This window comes from Dysidea avara, chromosome 3, assembly GCF_963678975.1.
Source record: "Dysidea avara chromosome 3, odDysAvar1.4, whole genome shotgun sequence".
Lineage (NCBI taxonomy): Eukaryota > Metazoa > Porifera > Demospongiae > Dictyoceratida > Dysideidae > Dysidea > Dysidea avara.
In genome coordinates, this window is record NC_089274.1 from 12,323,672 (window position 1) to 12,339,592 (window position 15,921).

At 36.3% G+C, this 15,921-nt stretch overlaps 1 protein-coding gene across 2 annotated transcripts; it reads right to left on the bottom strand.

The window, feature by feature from the left end:
• Positions 1 to 563: 563 nt before the first annotated feature.
• Positions 564 to 15,865, bottom strand: LOC136249420 (lysosomal cholesterol signaling protein-like). 2 transcript variants are annotated; one of them, XM_066041421.1, is made up of 15 exons: positions 15,708 to 15,856; positions 13,365 to 13,500; positions 12,885 to 13,253; positions 12,184 to 12,643; positions 11,615 to 11,762; positions 9,908 to 10,063; positions 8,700 to 8,783; positions 7,349 to 7,554; positions 7,104 to 7,203; positions 6,889 to 7,010; positions 5,550 to 5,859; positions 4,548 to 4,646; positions 3,952 to 4,016; positions 2,538 to 2,678; positions 564 to 887 (listed from the first exon to the last, which is right to left on the bottom strand). In XM_066041421.1, exons 2-15 carry the CDS (start codon positions 13,366 to 13,368, stop codon positions 686 to 688), a joined length of 2,466 nt encoding a protein of 821 aa, XP_065897493.1. In that variant the 5' UTR covers positions 13,369 to 13,500; positions 15,708 to 15,856; the 3' UTR covers positions 564 to 685. The 2 variants fall into 2 exon arrangements, with proteins under 2 accessions (XP_065897493.1, XP_065897494.1); XM_066041422.1 differs by lacking the exon at positions 13,365 to 13,500 and having other exon boundaries at positions 15,708 to 15,865.
• Positions 15,866 to 15,921: the final 56 nt, after the last annotated feature.

Consider the following 15,921-nt stretch of genomic DNA (forward strand, 5'->3'; position numbering starts at 1 on the left):
AATACTTGTAGCTATATATGCACTAAATAAATTTTATAGCTAGCTAACATTCAAATATTGAACAAACGTGTGTTGTATCAATGCTAAGCCTTGCCATGCAACAGTTCTAGTGCTGCCTAACCATTAAATATGGACCTTTTGAATGTAAAACATTCTGTGTGTGCTAGCTAGTGTTTACATGGAAATAAATGCAATTACTGCATGGTCACTTTATAGCAACTATTGCCTAAAGTCCCATGTGCATATGTGGTGCTCAGAGGGAACTATTAAAGCTTTACAGTACAAGTGCTGAAGGTCTATAGGACACCTGGTCCTAAACCTTGTTTAAAGATGCTATATTAAGTATGTTTGAAAAGGTGCAGAAAGGAGAAAAATCCATGACTGCAGCCTGGAACCTGCAGCCATCCCATTTTACACCCAAACACTTACAGGGATCTGCCAGGCTGTTTGTCCTTGCAAATTTCATGTATTTGTAGTTAAAACAAAACTATGTAGGATTAATCTCTGCACAGCTCTGTGCAAATATTGAAGATGATAATTACTGACCTGTAGTTTTTCAATAATTTATAAAATATTAAATATATTATATTAAATATATATCAAACCCAACCTATATAAAAATCATGTGTTGTACATTAAACCCAACCTATATACAGATAAAAACAATCCGCTATGATGTAACAAATTAAGATGGTGGTTTAACATGATAAAAATAGTCGTCGTCATGGAAATAGTGTTCTTGTAAGACGTGTTCTACGACTTGTCCTCGAAGTAAGATGTCCCCATAATTGACACCATCTTCTCTTGAGTTCACCAGTCCTCTCTGTAATAGCCAATCAACTAGTTCTGAGCCAGTGAAGACATTCTGAAACGTGCGTAAGTGATAACTAGATCAAAAAGGATAATTTTTCATGATAACACTCACACAACCTGACACACAAACCATGTAACAGGTTAATTTCTGTGGAATTTCATTTACACCAACTGTTGTTCTACTGATTTCTGTGAACCAGTCAAATTGTAATACCAACATATTTATTATTGTTAACATTACAGCCAGTGTTTCAATAAACAGTCAACTACCCTAATATAACAATCACTTGTACTAGTGAGTCACTACACATAGCATCTTTAGCAGTCATGCTATACACTTTTCAATAACATGTAATGTAAGTGCATGACCCTTCAATTTTGCATGGCTTAAGATGAATGTTTGATAAGGACTGATCATGGCTAAGACCCTGCACAGATAACACTAAAGTAATTCTCTACTAACTGTAAAATATTCAGGCCTATAGCATTAGGGTTGTGTTTGACTCTGACAACTTTAGCTAGTTATCCAGTCAGTAGAACAGTCCATTACATCAGAAATAAATCTGTAACCACAAGTCACTTAGAAGCAGTCACTTAGAAGCAGTCACTTAGAAGTGGGATTAATTATACAGTATGATAGTACTGTATAGTAGGGACCACAAAGGTGTGGGTGCGGCCCATGAAAAAACATCACACAAAAACCAGCCTTATTTTTCCTTGACGAAGATAAAGCAGCTAGTATTCATTAGGAAAACTAAACCAAACAAGCCTTCAGATCTATTTCAATAAGTTGCTACAGAATTTTTAAAATTTTTATAATTAAACGGAATTTTCTACTGACTGATTGACTGACTGAGTAACTGACTGATGCCTTCAGACAAGCATAACTCGATAACAGCTAAGGCTATGGACTTGATTTTTTTACTGTTCGATGTCGAGAGATGCCTTTTGGCATACCACAGTACATACAATGCATTCTCTATGTCCTCCTTTGTGTCCCATTCATCTTTGTGACAGCAAAAAATGTCGATTCGGCGGTAGCACATGATGGCTTCCCTTCGTAATGGAAATTCTCTGTATTTTTCATATTGGCTACTTTGATTGCAGAAGTACTTTTCAAACAGTTCTTGATTCATAATGCTGTGTAACAGATTGAACATAGCTGACAATGAAGCATAATGGATACTTCACTTTTCAGACAACAATTGATAGATGGGACGTTCTTTAATGCAGTATGCGTGGGTTCACCAGTTATAATAATTACAAAAAAAGTTAACAAACAAGTACACAAAATAATTTGGAACTTTTAACTAGAGTAGGGACCACAGCACATCGATAAAAAGTACTGAAACAAGCTAGAGTAGTGCATGATATTAAATCACAGTAAAACAATAAGGAGTGTTATATCCCTACTGTGCCATTATCACAGTAGGGATATAACACTTCCTATTGTTTTACTGTAATTAAAATCGTGCACTACTCCAGATTGTGTCAGAACTTTTTATCGATGTGCTATGGTCCCTACTCTAGTTCAAAATTCCAAGTTTTTCATGTACTCGTATTACAAGGTCATCATGAAAGAATACAACGCTTGGTGCTGGCACATATTTTTTGGCAAGAAAACACAAACTATCACAATCAAGTACTACCGTATTTATGGTAATGGAGTACAAGTAACACACCACAACCAGAATGGTAGTACTGACACACAGAATACAGTTTACCTTTTAGTAGAGGGGAGTTCCCTTATTAAACTCTGTAAGTGATGCAATTTGAACGTTTCACAAACATGAAATGAAGCACTATCCAATTCATTCTTGTCTGGTATCATTACATTCTCAATATGGTACAATACACGACGTATCCTATTGGGTGACACACAACAAGCATTAATCAACTATGCAAGTATCCCATTACTCTACCCATTATTTCACCCACTGTTTTGTTTGAAGGAACACTGCTGCAGACCACAGCAAGTGTATTACAACTTATAATGCACTTGCTGTGGTTTTGCAGACTGAAATGATAGCATTATAAGTTATAAATGCACTGACCACAGTACGGGTGGCAGTTAATTGACTAGGCCATTATAGCGCTGTAAACAGATTCACTACTTTAGTTCATTCATGGCTAGTATAGTAAGTACTTTATAGTTAACTTAAGCTTCATTATGAGCTGTTCAGCTCGCATTTGGGCTTGCTGTGTTTAATTGCTTACCCACAATTGAAGCGATCTGCATGCTCGTGTTGATACATTTACGTTCAGCCTCTCAGCAGCGCCTTGTCATTGCTCTTATGACGTTATCCACAATTATGGTCCCATATAAATACACTTGCAAAGTATTCCTGCAGTTTCCCACACTTGCAGGTGAGTCACTCAAGTGGAATATAATATTATTAGTTGTAACATGGACACTTGTGATATGCCTGAAATATACGTACTCGCACTCGGGCTGCACCCTTGTGCTTGTGCATATATTTCAGGCAAATCACTCGTACCCATGTTACAACTACTTCTTATACACAATTACTGAGTAGGTGTTGTAATTTTGTGGTGCTGTAAAGCATTTAAATAAAACAGCAGCCATGGAAGTTGAAGCAAAAAAGAGTGTGGTATGGGGGTCCCTTTGTTTGGCTATTAAATTTTCTAGCAGCATAAGGTAGACTGCTTTTGTGATACACAAGATCAAGCAATATAGATACTCATATAGAGTTGTGTTGACAAACATATAGTATAATTACAATGGGTCCTCAATTCCACTAAAGTGTTCAGTGAGGTAAACTTGTTCAGCAAGGTGGTCTTGTAATTATAGGGCTAGACAGTTGGAAGAGGAATAAATTCGATTTGTATAGCAACAGTACAGCAAATGAATAAAAGGCGCTTATTTAATTGATCTCTGTTCAATTACTCTAATAGAACATACACCAGCAACCAATACTCTGAATGAAATCATTATACATTTAAATAATCAAAGTTTTTGAATAGCCAAGGATCTAGTGTACTTATACCATGTACACACAATTCAAGCTACCTAAATTGTGTAGATATGAGGATTTTCACAGTTTCGTTTTTTTAGTAGCAACATTAAATGCAAGTTAGGCACTTCAGTTCCTATATGTTTATGCTATTGATACTCACCTCTTTAGTATAATTAATGTAATCCAGCTCTTTTCAGTTGCAAATAGGAGAAACAAAAAGAAACCCTAGAAGTAAAATTAATATCAAACAACATACAGCTAGCGTTAATCTAATTGTCATTATCCAACAAACAATTAACTGTTGACAACAAACAATAGTTGTGTACGTAATGTGAGGAATGAGTTTTTCATTAAGACAAGCACTAAGTGCAGCAGATAAAAACTTGTTGGTTAAATTGTGCAAGTTCAATCAACATAGCATTCAAAGTGATTTTGAAGGTTATATTTTTAAATGTGAAGAATCTAAGAATTGTTTTTGACGTGTGCAGTTTACAGCAAAGTATCATAGTGTGTGTTAAACTGGGAGACTGCATGGAATGGCGACCACATGTACCAGCACAATTGAAATAGAGATGGTGATAAGGGGTATTATGTCTACAAAGAAACATGGACCACTACACCAGACGGGAACTAGAAAATCTTCACAATTAGTTTGCCATCGCAGTTATGACATGGCATGATGGCATTTCTTTTAATAACTCCTTAACCCATTATACGGTGACATGTATGATCCACCCATTGAAAAGTGATGCATACCTGTCCATAGTTCATCACACCATCCAATACATCAACTTCAATGTATACTCCAGTATTTTGACTAGGGTGACTAACATTATAAGAGACGGCAAAAATTCCCTATAGCCAACATACAAAACTGCACATTATAATTTTGCACACTACATGAAAATGTAGTCAGTTTGCAATTATGTATACATTCTTGGTTAGTATAAGTATTGAATATTTAATAGTAATGACATAATATACTGCCTGTATGAATATTGATACTTCAAATATTTTCGTAGGTAAGAATACAATTGTTGTTTGCTAAGAAAAATCTAAATTTGTGCTTTACATGAATACACCTATAGAGGTGTTTTCTTGGCTTCATGTAAACTTCTCAGCCATTACTTGTGGCTATACTTTAAGCATAGAGTGTTTTGTTACAAGTCATGTCCACTCTTTAAGTTGAAGTGCTTCATTTTTTCTACTACCATACAAGACAATAATGAGAGTTTTTTCATGTTTGAAACATTGTATAACACATACAAAAGAGCTCCATTTATTAGTTTCGTAGGTGAGCCACACCTTCTTCAAGTAAACAATAAAGCTGAAATGTGTAATTCTGACTCCCTGCTACACAGGCTGCTATAGTCTTCTTTGAGGGTTCCTAGTGGGATAGTGACTGATACAAAAACAGCTTCTATTTATTGCATGGAAGGACTAAAACTTTTGCTCATGTGGGTGTCCTTAGAATTACTTCAAGGTTTGTGCGATTAGTGGCATCCATGATTAAATCAACTTTTTTGATATCTGGTAAATTTTCAAGCATACCAATACACTAGACCTCAGTTACCCAACCTTCACTTATCCGTACCCTTCTTTATCCGAAATTGGAAGTGACTGTTCTATTAGAGTATTTCAACAGAGCCCTGAGTGTGCAGAATATTCAGTACAACACGACTTATTATACAATTTCACGAGTTGAGTCAATGCAAAGTAACTATACAGCAGCATGATTTGTTATTACGTTACGCTTACCACTATCATTGATGCAAGTAAAATGAATAAAAGAATTATAATCCTGTCTGTATTCTTCCCCGCTTCGTCCTTCACCCATAAACCTGGCATTGGTATGTCTGCAAATGTGATTTGTTCTTCAACATGCTCTCCTCCACTTATTAGCTCTTTATCAGGCTTTTTATCCGTTGAAGTGGCCAGCAATGAAGTGGTCTCATTCGAAGCAGTCTGTTCATCTTGTACCGTTGTGGGTGTAGTAATTATCGGTTTGTACTCACTGTCCTCCATTGTTGAACTAGCACCGTGTAGACTTTTGGCTGCATCTGTAAGTCTGGAATAGATTAAGAACAAAAACATAAGGAATGTAAAATGTATTAAACATCACAGAATTCCCAACCTTCAGTTATGCAACCACACGAGTGAAGTAGAGCAACATTAATTGCTAGTTTAAAAAGGGCCGTCTTGGTTGCTTTCTGTTCTAATCTACCTGTTACACAGCTGGAACAGTAACAGTGACATGCTAGGTAAGTAATGCGTTAGTACTTCGTTAGGTAATTCTATTACTGTAACGGGTGGTAATGCACTACTTCAGTAACAATGTACCACTTTAGCAATGCATTACCTAAGTACCCGTTAAACACTACTAGCTTAAGAAATTTAGTGTATTATATTACTACTAAGGGAAAAACACAAGATGCTCAAATAGAGCCCGAGGATTCAATACAAAGTCATCATATGCTAGGTCTTTTGTCTTTAGTGAAGTGATGTATCATAGCAGATCATACCATCTACTCAAGAGAAGGTGAAAGGTGAAAGAAGTTCAGTATTCATAAGCTGTTAGGTCACTGGTACACTTATGACGTTCTATTAGAGTAACAGTAACACGATGGTTTATTTTGCAGCTCACAATCATTAGCAATCTATTCTCATGTCTAAAGACACTAGTAATACAGTGGTTCCTCTATTACTCATTGGGCCATGAGTGTGTTCAGATAATCAAAAAGTTTGAAGTATATACAGAGCCCTGTCCAATTACTCTAATAGAACACACACTTTGGTCAAAATACTCTAATAGAACAGTCACCCTTCACAGTTCGGATAATGGAAAGTTTGGAAAATTGATGGTTGGATAATGGAGAGGCGTACCACTGTATCGTTATTCTTTTGGACTGGTCCATTAGACATTGCCTGTCTGTCTAGGAAATTTTACAGAAATGGCTCGCTTTACTGAATCGACATGGAATGGCACAACCTATACCATCAAGTCATTGTGATTAATATTTGAAGCTAGCTTTTGGCTGATATGTGAACTATATTGTGTTCCCTACTGTCAAGTACTTCCACATTTAAGAATACATACCTAAATTGAGTATCAAGGTGTACATGATGTCTTGATCTTCTGACAACACGGAGTACAATAAATATGAGAGAAGCTGCTGTTATGATAGCACTGATTCCCAGGAATATGCATGATAAGACTAACTGTTGAAAGAAATATATTCTGGATGCTTAAATAAGTATTAAATACGTACAAAACAAGTTCATAGTGACAATAAAATAAAACAAGCTGTTTACCTGTGTATCTCCAAGATAAAAGGCTTTATCCAGAGTGGAGTGTCCTTTATGTCCTTCTGCCACAACAATGACAAGAATTGTGGTACTGATGAAAGGAAGCCTATATGAAAATACAGATGCATGTATTATTACACACAAGTCATTTTCACTGTAAATAGACAGGATAGATGGTAAATATATATAAAGTTAATAAAAACTTTTTACACATAAGTTTTACGCGGCTGTGTGCATATACTACTGCTAACCCCCATCCTGCTGCCAATGTCAACAGCCATCTAAGCATAGTAAAGTTTGGTCCAAACACCAATAGAATAACTAGTTCCAAACTGAGCAGTGCAGACCACAGTCTGGTTGCAAATACACCCCCAAGGAAAAATGTAAAACAAAAGTAATTCCAAGGAGTTTCATCAGTAGTGTAAGTTATTCCAATTGCTCCAGAACACATCACAACCTGTTGATGAAGGGTGTTAAAAAGAAATTATAAAATGTCACTGTACATGTAAGATTGCTGCCTACATTAGCACAACGTCATTTACAATAAGCAGGTAGTTGGTGTTATTGTACAATGCTCAGCATGTGCCAACTCCTCTGTAACAATTGGGGCTTGTGTACTCATGAAATGGACCAATCAATATCAGGTATGTACTATTGAGACACTGCATAACTACTATTGAAATATAATATGGAGGTGTGGTCAATAGACCAATGTAGCAAGAATTGAAGCCAAGTGCTATATTTGGCTAAGGCCATGCCCATGTTTGGCTAAGGCCATGCCCATGTGCTATAGATTTTCTGTAGTGTATGAGCTTATATGGTGTGTTTACTAGTTTACTGTATGAATCTCTATTTGCAATCGTTTAACAATTAATACAGTTTATCACAAACTATGATTACTGTGAGAAAACTAGTACCTGCTCGTGATTAGTAGAAGGTTAATTTGTACTGAACAATGCACACAATTTGAAATCCAGAACTTGCTGAAAGAGAGGGATTGAACAGGAAGAAGAGAAGTATGACTAAGGAAGGCTAATAATGGACAGTTTGCACAGTTATGTAATCACTGTTTATGAGTGTGTACCCAACAATACAGCAAGTTTGAGGGCTTCTGTATTGAGTGGCCACTGAAAGTAAACAAGAACTTACAATGGTGAACAGTTTAGTGAGCAACAATAGACTGAGTTGTATCATGACTATTGCACTGGAATTACAAACGCTTGTGGCATGGCCATTAATTTGTTGTTAATTTCTATGGTAACATCAACTGTTGACAGCTTTGCTAGTGGGGAAAATTATGGTCATTCCAGTGTCCCTGTGGGTTGTGTCTGTGGTTGTGTCACAATCACACAAATCACTGCCATACAAAGGAAAATAAGTACACTATTAGTGGAAAATAAAACACACTTTGTTGGCACATTATGGAAAATAATGCACGTTTTCCTGTGATGGTATCATGAATTAATGCCAGAAGTATTCAGTAACTACTTACATAATGACTCATAAATAGCATCAAACGTTTTGGCACAAAATTATTTTACTTGAACATTCACTAATTATGTTACCTAATAGTTCACAGACACATAATCAACTGGGACTTACCATGGCCGTCATCAAGTGCATAACAAAAATGTGCACATGAGAACGATATCTCCTGGCCATTATGAACAAGCAGAACACTACGACCTGAATAAACAATCACAATTAATACATGACATTAAAAGTTTTATAACAATCTGACATCCACATATTATAATGAAATTTCAAAGCTGAAACTATTCATCTTTAAAAGTTTCAAAGCAACATATTTTTTGCACTGAATTTATTAAAACACACACTGTCAAAGGAAAGGATTGTTAATTGGGATTACCATGTATGTATGTTGAAAGAGATAGCCACTATTCTTGCATCTGCCAGATTGTCAGAACTCTAGTATCCAAGACTTGACAGTAATGTAAAGTGACACTAGTGGTCAAGCCCCGACTTCTGGCAAATACAACCCAATAAGATGCTCATTATGGATCAATGTCATTAACCAGTACTGTCATGTCCTAACCAAATTCTTCATGGGAGGTTCCCAACATGTGATTACCAGGTGAATACAGGCAGCAACTGCTTTGCTTTTAACACAATTTACCACTGTAACAATTGATAATATTCAACACCATTGCACCTAACATTGATCATGTGATCTCTACTTGTGGCAAGAGGGGTGCTATTTGGATTCGTTTGTGCTGAATCCTATCACAAAGATAAAATCCATTGAAAACATGCCAAAACTATGCACAGCTCTAGTGCATACATGCCATGTAGTGGAAGTACGTGTGGGCCAAGCAGACGTAGGATGTTAACACAGGATATATGATATACAACAAATGTACACTGTACCAATCAATGCTGTCACACCCGTTCATACATATATGCATACTCACAGGCACTTCTTTCTGGCTTCCTGAAACTAAGAAGATAAGAGTTGGGTCTCAAATATGGGCATCAGTTTATCCTATGGTTTAATTGGTTTATAATAATGTTGCTATGATATACTATTAACCATGTTAGGTTATCTAGCAACAGCTATAACCAACTAGTGGATATTAAAATGACTTCATAACCACATGTAGGCAACATAGTGGTATTAGACTTTCAATATAAAACATACTATCAATTTGGAAAGCGTTCATATTCTTATTTGGTCAAAACTGACAATTAAGTAATATACACACAAATACAGTGGCAGGATTGTGTTTCTGGGAAATAGGCCAGTATTAAGCATCATATATGGTCTTATATCACATCATGTATAGACTTACCACAGAGACAATGGACACTATACTACAATCAGTTCTTGTATTAGTCACAACATTTTCATAATCATATGTTTTAACATTCCTAACAAGTGCCATTCGAGCTGATATGTAAATGATAGGGGCAGACAAGAATGTACAGAACACCAGTGCTGGACCAACCTGTAAGGAGAAGACAAGAAAAAACATAGCAAGAGTTAACATACATGTCCTCACTAGACACTGGCATACTATTTACTAAATTCATCTATCATTCATCTCTACAAACCTGTTGCCTCTAAACAATAGCCTTGTAACCACTAAGCGTCCTACCACTATAAATGCTATAGTGATAGAGAGACTGCACCCTCCATAGGTACATAAACAAGTTCTTTATGTATTACCGACTACAAGTAATATGTAAGCAACAATTCATCTGTTGTGAATTGGCAATTTGCAAAACAATAACATAAGGGAAGAGTGACGCAGGGTAAGTGTTGTCATTGTTGAACAACTTTTACATCATAGGCCACATGTGCATAACATGCCTCCGGTTTGGGCAATTGGAAACAGTGGAAATGGAAACTGGAAACGGTAAGTGGAAATGGAAAACGGTTAAATCATCATATAAATGTACCCAGATTAAAACCCTTGTTTAGCGGCCACTTCTTAAAGACCGCCTTCTTACAAAGACCACATTGCAATTACATCTCAAAGATGGCTAAGGCATACTTGATGAACCTGTAAATACCAATTCGTGGTCACCTTTTATAAGACCACCTTCTTTACAAAGACCACCTCTTCACATTGTAATAATAGCTAAGTTCCAAACATCTATTATCAAATGTGAATCCTAGAGTAAAACCCTCACATAGAGTCACCTCTTCACTTTTCACAAAGACCACCTCTGTACAAAGTCCACATGTAATTAGGTAATGGAGTCAATGTCATAGTTTGGTACACACTTCACTCAAGTGAGTGTGTCATACAAAAATAGTCCATGCAAGTGATAAATGAGGTCTCATAAGGAGATAATGACCTTAAGAGCCTAGCATTTTTAGCTGACCTAGCTGTTTTGAAAATAGATGTTTGGAACTTACCAATTATTACAATGTAAAGAGGTGGTCTTTGTAAAGAGGGTGGTCTTTATAAAAAGTGACCATGAAGTAGTCTGGTGATTATAAGTATGTCTTAGCCATTTTGAGATGTAATTGTAACATGGTCTTTGTATGGAGGTGGTCTTTGTAAAAGGGTGGTCTTAAGAGGTAGTCAACTAAACAAGAATTTTACTTAGGGTGCATTTATATGATGACTTGACCACTTCTATTTTCCATTTCCACTTTCCATTTCCACTGTTTCCAATTGTCCCTCAGGTTTGGCATCTTGCTGTTTCAATTATGAACAGGGTAATGGTGTTTCTGTATAGTAAACTAAAGAACAATTAACTATTGTAAAACCCACATGTAATATACTAATGGTCTTGTGGTTTCCACCGTGTAAACAGTAGTTGTATAATCAAATTCCTTAGAGCATGACAGCATGTTATTCTTACTGAGATGATAATTGCAATGAATAAGAAAAGCTAAACATAAGGTTTACAAAATAAAAGGAGCTTAGGAACACATATTTGATATGACTGAGTCTCATTTGTGACTATAAATATTTAGTCTTTCATGTAACAAATATGCACATCATACAGGAGTACATAACATAATATTATTACAGTGTACATACCAGATTAGTTCCACAGTGGAAAAGAGCTGCAAACACAAACACAGAAGGAGCTGTAGGAAATGTACCAAACACAAAACCAAATGTGCTTATTTCTCTATCAAGTCCGAGACCTTCCAATATTAGTTCTGTAATCAATGGCATCAATATCCTGTAGACAAACACAAAACGTAAAATTACAAAACCAACTATTTGAGCACTATGTATATTTGTAGAGAATTGAGTGAAATTTTCACCTGAAGATGGAGCCATATAATTACGTATGACTTTTAAGAACATCTGGAGCACTTTAAAGATAGGCTGAGAGTTACAGTATCATATGGTCCCTCATAGCTTGGGTTAAAACTAGATGAGGGTAGTAATGGCAAGCTCCAGCTCTACAGCTTGTATAGTTGTACCACAATAGTCATAGATTTCAGGTTTGTGAAACTTGGCAAGGTAGACCAACCCAATGACATTGTCTTAGATTGTATAGCTACAATGTGTTTTTCTAAATTTATAATGTGCCGTAACGGTCATCAAGTCATATAATACATAAAGTCCAACTACATTTACACAACATATACACTAACATTTTAGTAGCACACAGTAGAGATGACTTAAGCACAAGTAGTCCATTAAAATCATTCAGTTTTCCAACCATACATATCCCAAGATATAGCAGTGCACAGGCACTATAAGCATCACCCAGTAATGTCAAAAACTGCTTCATCCAATCCTTTAAGTTATGGCTCGATTCATAATCACTATCACCTCCATGAACCATCTTTGACATAACCACATTTATTGCAATACCCAGCAATGTCATATTAATGATAGGGTTAGAAATAAGACCCCAAAAAGTTTTGAAGAGCAGTGCTCTTATTGAGACAGACGAATTTGTTTCTTTGTTTTTAGACTTCTGAAGAGCATATTCCATACAGAAAAATCCAATAGGATTAAGTAGTCCAACTTGTATAGGAGCAATCAGGTAGATATAACTCAAATAATGAAACCCACCTGGACCAACACTGTTTCCATACAGAGCTGATACTATGAAATAGAAAAAAATAAACATGAATTATGATAGAACTACGTTAATTTCTTTGGAGTTGAATACAAATTTAACATTTTAAATAACCTCATTCAACGTTACAATATTAATTTGACTGTTCCTTAAATAATATACTATGTTTTAAAAACCCTGGTTCTTTTGCCAATCATGTACTGCACACACGCATTACCCTATCATATTGTAATCCGATGGACAATAATGTATTTGATACTGACTTACAAATGGGTAATCCCAGAGCAAAATCATTTGATTGTGTACAGAAGATAGCTAAGATGCCTGGTTTACCCATACTAACAGGTCGGGTGAACACCAGTGTAATTACAAATACAAGTACAAATACTGAAGATCTTGCTATCAGAATTCCTGCCATAAACTTCCAGTTTATTGCACTCAAATCCAATATGGCCATATTCTGTAACAACAAGGCTGGTAGTGCAATCTTCCCAACAATCACTCCAACAGCACTAGCATTTTGTTGTGTGATGAACTTGAACTTTCCCAGTATATATCCTAGAATGACCACTGCAAATATTCTCCCGATAGCTGGGAACAAGTTGGCAATTGATCCATCAACCATTATTATCAGACCTGTTGAAAACAATACAATACAGTAATTCTTATCTATATATCTACAAGTGTGCCTGCCTATTCACACAGGGAAAATAAATAAGAAACGTATCTAATGAATGACTAACATACTCATTTTGAAAAATGGGCATGGGTTGAAACTGGGTCTCAACTACTGACCCAGATGACCCACTGACACCGATAACAATCCTGGTGTGTGGCTGTGTGCAGAGAACCACATTGGATACAATGTTGGCAGCATTTAGGCCTGGAACAATAGGTAAGGGATTAGTATATAACACAGATAAGTTTTTCATGTTATAAAATGTTAAGTATGCAAAACAATCAATAAGGGGTGTGGCTCCATGTAAGCCTATAGACTGCAACACTTGTTTCTTACCAACATATGATTAGAAATTAAATGTTCCAAATTCAATTCTCCCAATTTCTATTTTTCGGGCAGGTAAAGAAGTTAAATTTTATGATATATCTTAGGCACATACCACCTTGACATGACAGACTAGACCACAGCTCATCACATTGTTTATATGCCACTCTGAAACCTCTACTCTTACATGGCCATCATATCATCATGCATAACCAAGCTTAAATACTGTAGTTTATGATCCAATCTTCAGACATCTATGAAGTGGATGAGACCCACTTGACCTGCCCGACCCTGTTTCAATCCTGATGAGTATGCTTCTGAGAACATTTGAGGGGATATGGTAAAGCAAAATGCACAAATACTACAGCTGGAAGATAGTTAGATAGACTTTCTTTTAAGTTTGAATCTGTGAAAGATTCGTCAAAGAAAATACAACATCGAGATATGAAGTTGATTCTAAGAAATATGTGAATACTGAACCTGCATATAAATGTTGATTTGGCATAGTGGCCGGTCTCAGTTAGTGGTCAGGGTAAAAAGCTGCTTGAAAGGAATAAACGCCTGGGCTGTAATTTAAGACCATACGGTGTATTTCTTTACACCCACATGGGTGAAAAGACGTGTCTGAGCACGCGTGTTGCTATAGCAGAAAAATAAAAAACACTAACAGTTAACTAGTATTCAAAATAAGAATGGTTTATATTTTAACTAGTTAGCTGAATATCTTACAAGACCTGAAATGTGGCAACTTTCTTAGCATGCAATAGTTAGTTAATTAACAGCATTTAATAGTTGCTTTCAGCCACCAGTGGTAAGAAAAACAGTAACACAGGTGGGAATGAGAAAGCTAGGCATTTCTAAACCTTACATCAAAGTAAAAAAGTAAGAGGATATGGTAGTTAAACCCTGGAATGGAATATGAAGGACAAGCTGATTTACACATTCAGGTGGAAACATGAAGCCATATCATATACAGCTACAAGCACAGCAAAATTGAAACCATACACAACTTACTAACCTCATTGTAGTTTTTATGAAGCAAAGTGTGGGATAGAATGCATGTAATAACACATCATCAGTACCTCAATTTAGCAATTGCCACATTGTTTATGAAGTCAGGTGCTTCAAAGTGTGGGATAGACAGCCTTGGCCTCAGGTTGATACCAACAATATCGATATCCTACTTGTGGTGGGGTTTTAACAATAACTTAATTCAATGAGTGATCACTAATGAAACAAATTACCAATTAACAGCTAAGCACCTGATTTTAAGAAAAAGCACATCAACTTCAGACTTGGGTTTTTTTCAAGACACTACATGGGATGCATTGTTAGAAATTAGGAATGCTATAGGCATTTACGAGAGCAGATGTTAATTTGAAACCTGGCATTTATTTCTGTTTATAGCATTGTATATCTCCAGTGGCAGGGACCGTCCGTAATTCGAAGGCAATACGGAAAACAGGTTAATTGTATAAAATTACAGGATAAAGGCTTGCTCTGTATACCTAAACCCAAAAATTACAGGTGTAGCTATACATCATCATCTAGCAGTGCTTTCCAGAAAGTCATGCTGACATACACACACAGTATCAGTCAAACCAAGACTACATAAATAAAAATACTCTTGGTCAAATCTGTAACAGCTGTTGCTACACTGAGCTAAATACCATACATCTGAATGTTCTGTGGGGTGTGTAGAAACCAACTATGACCCTAGAATTGAAACTGATTATTTGCCGACCAACATGAAAAGAATTAAGAGTGGAGTCCCACTTAACTTAATAATGCTTGGGCGTTGTCTCCTTCTTTGGCCCTTTATTCAGTTGACCAGCACATGCCGGGTGGTTGGCAGGGGCAGTCCATCAAGCCCGGGGGAAAATATTTAAAAATAATAAATAAATAAAAATAAAGAAGCAGTTGTATACTGTGACCGGAACTGCATAGCATTATGGGCGCGCGCGTAAAAGAAACACATGAATGCAGTGCTCATGAATTATCAAATACTCATGAGTGGGTTTGGGATATTGACTCCTTAGATAACACAATGATGATACAGAAAACGTGTTAATAGTCTACGAACATACCTTGATCGTTATTGATGTGGCAAGGAAGTCCCGAAGTGAGTTCAAGCACTGCTAAATAGCAGTACAATCAACACAAAATGTGTTTACGCACCTTGTGGTGATTAAAACCCTTTGGAGAAAGGTCATGTGATTGCGCCAGTCACGTGACTTTAGGGGTGTTGCTGTAATCGAATCTGTAAATTAAATAGTCTTTTTTTCAGCTTGTCGCACCGTG